The following is a 5,484-nucleotide window of genomic DNA, read 5'->3' as shown; positions in this document are numbered from 1 at the left end:
CCTGTTCGAAGATGTTAAAACACACGATGATGTTTTAAGTCGTCAGTTAGTTCAGTCATCCGCTGCTCGTGGTGCTGTAGGAGGGTTGGGGTCACTGCAACTTGTGCCTGCCTCTTCTGGAAGCAACATCGTCACCGGGTGTAACGGTCTTGACCGCCAGGGATGCTGTTAGGGGTTGAATTCTAGTTCCAAGTGACTTAAAGTTTATCTCAAGGAATAAATTTTCAGTTTCCGTCTATTGTGGTGCCCCTGCGATGCTCCTTGTGGCTCTGTTTTGTACAGTCGGTCGGAAAACCTGACACTGTTTACTAATATTCAGTACAATAGGCAGATACCTACTGGGTTGTGTTAACAAGTTAACCCATAGAAAATGTTGCCGATATGCAGGCGATTAGTCACAATAATGTGGCTAAAGTATGTTGACCAGACTACACACCAGAAGGTGAAGGGACGACGTTTCGGTCCGTCCTGGACCATTCTCAAGTCGATTGTGACTTGAGAATGTCCAGGACGGACCGAAACGTCGTCGTCCCTTCACCTTCTAGTTGGCTATAGTGGAATTTTCCGTCAATAGAAAACGGGATATCACTGCCATGTCGCTATTAAATTCACCAGCTATTCTGCTGGGAATTATTGGTAATACAGCAGTCTCGAGACTTATCATCATAAAAACATCTCACTTGAATTAACTTAATTATTAGTAGCAAAAATAGAGTAAATGTGACCTTTCTATCACTTACTGTTGCGCCTGACAGATGAGTAAACAGCGCTTCGGATTTGTAGTCCTGAGGTTCCTGGTTCTATCCCTGGTGGAGGCGGAGACAGATGGGCAAAATGTTTCTTTCACCTTGATGCCCGTGTTACCCAGCAGTAAATAGGTATCTGGGAGTTAGACAGCTGCTACGGGCTGCTTCCTTGGGGTGTGTAACAAGAAGGAAGCCTGAAAGATGGATCGGGCCCCGGAGACGTTAAGCCCCGAAATCATCTCAAGATAACCTCAAAATACTAACATCTGGACAAGAGAGCCAGGGCGTCAGTGGGAGGGAGGCCTCAGTGGGAGGGAGGCCTCAGTGGGAGGGAGGCCTCAGTGGGAGGAAGGCCTCAGTGGGAGGGAGGCCTCAGTGGGAGGGAGGCCTCAGTGGGAGGGAGGCCTCAGTGGGAGGGAGGCCTCAGTGGGAGGGAGGCCTCAGTGGGAGGGAGGCCTCAGTGGGAGGGAGGCGTCAGTGGGAGGGAGGCCTCAGTGGGAGGAAGGCCTCAGTGGGAGGGAGGCCTCAGTGGGAGGGAGGCCTCAGTGGGAGGGAGGCCTCAGTGGGAGGGAGGCCTCAGTGGGAGGGAGGCCTCAGTAGGCAGCCATTGTTAATTTTAACAACAGGTCGCTGGAGCAGAACAGCTCCAATAAATTCCCTTGGACAACGGAGTTACTCTCAACTCCAACTACGTCTACTATAAGGAAAGTGTATTACTGGAACCCGTTTATTATCTTTACATTCCTGGCCAGTTATGTCAGGTATATATAGGACGACCCGTTAGCACGAGGGGCAGTGACCAGCCCACAGTAATATTCTCACCTCTTTCTTTAATATACCAATATTTCCTCTGATATAGCTGTTATATATATATATATATATATATATATATATATATATATATATGTATATATGGGGTATATATATATATATATATATGGATAAAAAAAAAAAAAAAAAATTATATATATATATATATATATATATATATATATATATATATATATATATATATATATATATATATATATATATCAATACTATTATTGCAGGTGCCCTATGACAAGAACAATTGAAGAGGAAGCCGAACAGTTACTTGGCACACCAGTACATGGTGTTGATGCCAGCCTCAATCACCAGGAATATATGGAGTCATCAACCTTATTTATTCCTGGTGAACCAGGCCTACCTACAATAAGATAAGGTCTCCCTATTTTAATTACTAATATATGTAGTCTGATACTGTAGTGAATGTTTAGTCATTCAATTTTGATTGATTACACATATAATATACCCCCCACCCCACCCTTAATGTGTAAAGGAGTCGATTTGTGAGAATTTGCAAAAATACAGTCCACTTAAACCATCACACAATTTGCTATCGAAATATATAAATTAATGTAAATATAAATTCTAAATAAATTCAAATAAATTAAATAAATATAAATCTCACAGGTCGGCTCCCCCACACAGTTTCTAGGATTTTCTTGTTCTTTAGAGTGTGTGATGAGGGCGGGGGCTCCATAGCCTAGAATGGATCTGATTGTGTGAGTGTCAAATGTGAGGCTCGAGTGTTCCTCACATGAGAACCAGGGGCCAGATTCACGAAGCAGTTACCCAAGCACTTACGAACGTGTACATCTTTCCTCAATCTTTGACGCCTTTGGTTACATTTATTAAACCGTTTACAAGACTGAAAACTTCCCAATCAACTGCTGTTATTGTTATAAACAGCCTCCTGGTGCTTCGGAGCTCATTAACTGTTTAATAATTGTAAACAAAGCCGCCAAAAACTGAGAAAAGATGTAAAGTTCGTAAGTGGTTGCGTAACTGCTTCGTGAATCTGGCCCCTGGTGTCTGATCGCGCCAGCAAAGAAACAAGAAATGTAAGAAAATGCCCGTGGCAGGAGGTGCATCTTGAAGACCACAGGACATGACACGAATGCTCAGACCAGAGTAAGAGAGATGAGAGTAATGACGAGGAACAAAAATAATAGAAAAGGTGCTAAAAGTCTTCATTTTCAGATTATACAACAGAAGATGGTGATCATGTTATGGATGACTGGAATAAAAGTTAATGGTCAAGGTAAAGCACAACCTGGAGCCCAATATAACATATAGAACTGATACCCGGCGATGCCCAGGACTGTGCTTACTTCCCCTCTCCTATTCCTCCATCCCATGTCCCCCCTACCTCCGTCCCCCATATTCATACCCCATGTCCCCCCTACCTCCGTCCCCCATATTCATACCCCATGTCCCCCCTACCTCCGTCCCCCATATTCATACCCCATGTCCCCCCTACCTCCGTCCCCCATATTCATACCCCATGTCCCCCCTACCTCCGTCCCCCATATTCATACCCCATCCCCCCCCCCCTCCTGTCACTGCTCCCACTCCTCCTCTTCCCTCTCTCCTACAATATCACTAATCTACAACACTAAGAACAAAATCGTGTCATCAATACATTATTCACAGAGTCTAAGGAAAAAAGAAATTATAAGCCTGTGTGTGTTTAAAGAGTAAGTATTATAATTACTCACTTAACAATGCTTTCTCTCAAACCAACCCATGTTGTGCACGTTCCCAACAGCCATTACTGGGAAAAAATTGAGTGAAGCTGTTCCCAAGCATGTGGCCTATAACCTCGTACTGTCACACACACTTATATTAGTTTACATGGAATTTCTCCTATCAAATGTAGAAGCCACAGACAATTTTGTTGAATTTCGTTCAAAGTTACACACAGAAATCACAATAGCGTGATGTATCAAATGAACAAATCCACAAGGGCCGTGACGAGGATTCGAATCTGCGTCCGCGGGCATCCCAGCCGCTGCCTTAATCGATTGAGCTACGACATGGTAGATACCCTGTCGTAGCTCAGTCGATTAAGACAGCGTCTAGAATGCTCTCGGACGCTTGTTCGAATATTCGTCACGGCCCTTGTGGATTCGTTCAAAGTTCTTCGAATGCAGGGCAGGAGAATTTTTTTTTTTCTTTTGATATGATGCTTTAGATATGACAAAGATAGACAGAGTTCCAATACATCAATTACCACAATGCAGGTTGCATCCGCGCCCTCGCCTACCTGGAGAGTCGGCTGCCCAACACCAACCTGGAGAAGAAAACACACATTAGAACCAATATTATTCATCGACATGCAAAGAAGTCAGCGACATCATTATTCAGCTTGGGATTAATTACAAGAGTCGTCATTCATACCTGTATTACATTCACTGTGCATTGTACTCCATGACACGCCCCACTCTCCCACCACACGCCCGCCCACGCCCCCGTCACATTCACAACCCCGGCCGCCCAAGCCACCTTCACAACCTCTGGCCGCCCAAGCCACCTTCACAACCCCGGCCGCCCAAGCCACCTTCACAACCCCTGGCCGCCCAAGCCACCTTCACAACCCCCAGACCGCCCAAGCCACCTTCACAACCCCGGCCGCCCAAGCCACCTTCACCACCCCGGCCGCCCAAGCCACCTTCACCACCCCGGCCGCCCAAGCCACCTTCACAACCCCGGCCGCCCAAGCCACCTTCACAACCTCTGGCCGCCCAAGCCACCTTCACAACCCCTGGCCGCCCAAGCCACTTTCACAACCCCTGGCCGCCCAAGCCACCTTCACAACCCCCAGACCGCCCAAGCCACCTTCACAACCCCGGCCGCCCAAGCCACCTTCACCACCCCGGCCGCCCAAGCCACCTTCACAACCCCGGCCGCCCAAGCCACCTTCACAACCCCGGCCGCCCAAGCCACCTTCACAACCCCGGCCGCCCAAGCCACCTTCACAACCCCGGCCGCCCAAGCCACCTTCACAACCCCGGCCGCCCAAGCCACCTTCACAACCCCCTGGCCGCCCAAGCCACCTTCACAACCCCCTGGCCGCCCAAGCCATCTTCACAACCCCTGGCCGCCCAAGCCACCTTCACAACCCCGGCCGCCCAAGCCACCTTCACAACCCCGGCCGCTCAAGCCACCTTCACCACCCCGGCCGCCCAAGCCACCTTCACCACCCCGGCCGCCCAAGCCACCTTCACCACCCCGGCCGCCCTAGCCACCTTCACCACCCCGGCCGCCCAAGCCACCTTCACCACCCCGGCCGCCCAAGCCACCTTCACCACCCCGGCCGCCCAAGCCACCTTCACAACCCCGGCCGCCCAAGCCACCTTCACCACCCCGGCCGCCCAAGCCACCTTCACCACCCCGGCCGCCCAAGCCGCCTTCACCACCCTGGCCGCCCAAGCCACCTTCACAACCCCGGCCGCACAAGCCATCTTCACAAGTCCCCTGCTGGCAGCTCTCAAAGTACCTTGCTACTCTCGAATGACAGAACTTGATTAATTCCTCAACATTAATAGGACTCCACGCTATGCTTGTGTCGTGTATAAAATTAGACAAAGGTTTCTCTGGGAAAGGTTGCCTGAAGCTTCTCGCCCTAAACCCGGTCTGTGGCCAGGTTTGTCGCGCGAGACCTTGATCTGCAAGACTGTTGTTAGCAGCAACCTTACAGGCCGCATATACATTACAACTCGGATGGTCGTGGGGGCTTCTTGTAGGAACTTCTCCAACTGCCTCTCGTAAACAACTTTCATACAGGAAGGAAATGACGCAAGCGGGAATAGTGTGGTAAAGCCGTCTTTCTCCAGCTCCGCATCTGTCCCAAGATTATACCATGAAATGGATTTACAAACATTCCGGATTAAGTAATAGGCTTGGGGCCAAT

The 5,484-nt window shown here is 49.0% G+C and overlaps 1 protein-coding gene across 1 annotated transcript; it reads left to right on the top strand.

The window, feature by feature from the left end:
• The first annotated feature begins 4,001 nt into the window (after window positions 1-4,001).
• Window positions 4,002-5,102, top strand: LOC123759945 (sporozoite surface protein 2-like). The gene has a single exon (XM_045745195.2). It carries the CDS (start codon window positions 4,002-4,004, stop codon window positions 5,100-5,102), a length of 1,101 nt encoding a protein of 366 aa, XP_045601151.2.
• The last annotated feature ends 382 nt before the right edge of the window (window positions 5,103-5,484 follow it).

The sequence above is a fragment of the Procambarus clarkii genome, chromosome 16 (assembly GCF_040958095.1).
Source record: "Procambarus clarkii isolate CNS0578487 chromosome 16, FALCON_Pclarkii_2.0, whole genome shotgun sequence".
NCBI classification, from domain to species: Eukaryota; Metazoa; Arthropoda; class Malacostraca; order Decapoda; family Cambaridae; genus Procambarus; species Procambarus clarkii.
Note: the sequence above shows the minus strand (reverse complement) of the source record. Positions and strands in the feature narration are given on the sequence as shown.

Coding starts and splice junctions, on each gene's coding strand:
- LOC123759945 (XM_045745195.2), top strand. CDS start 4,002: ATGACACGCCCCACTCTCCCACCACACGCCCGCCCACGCCCCCGTCAC.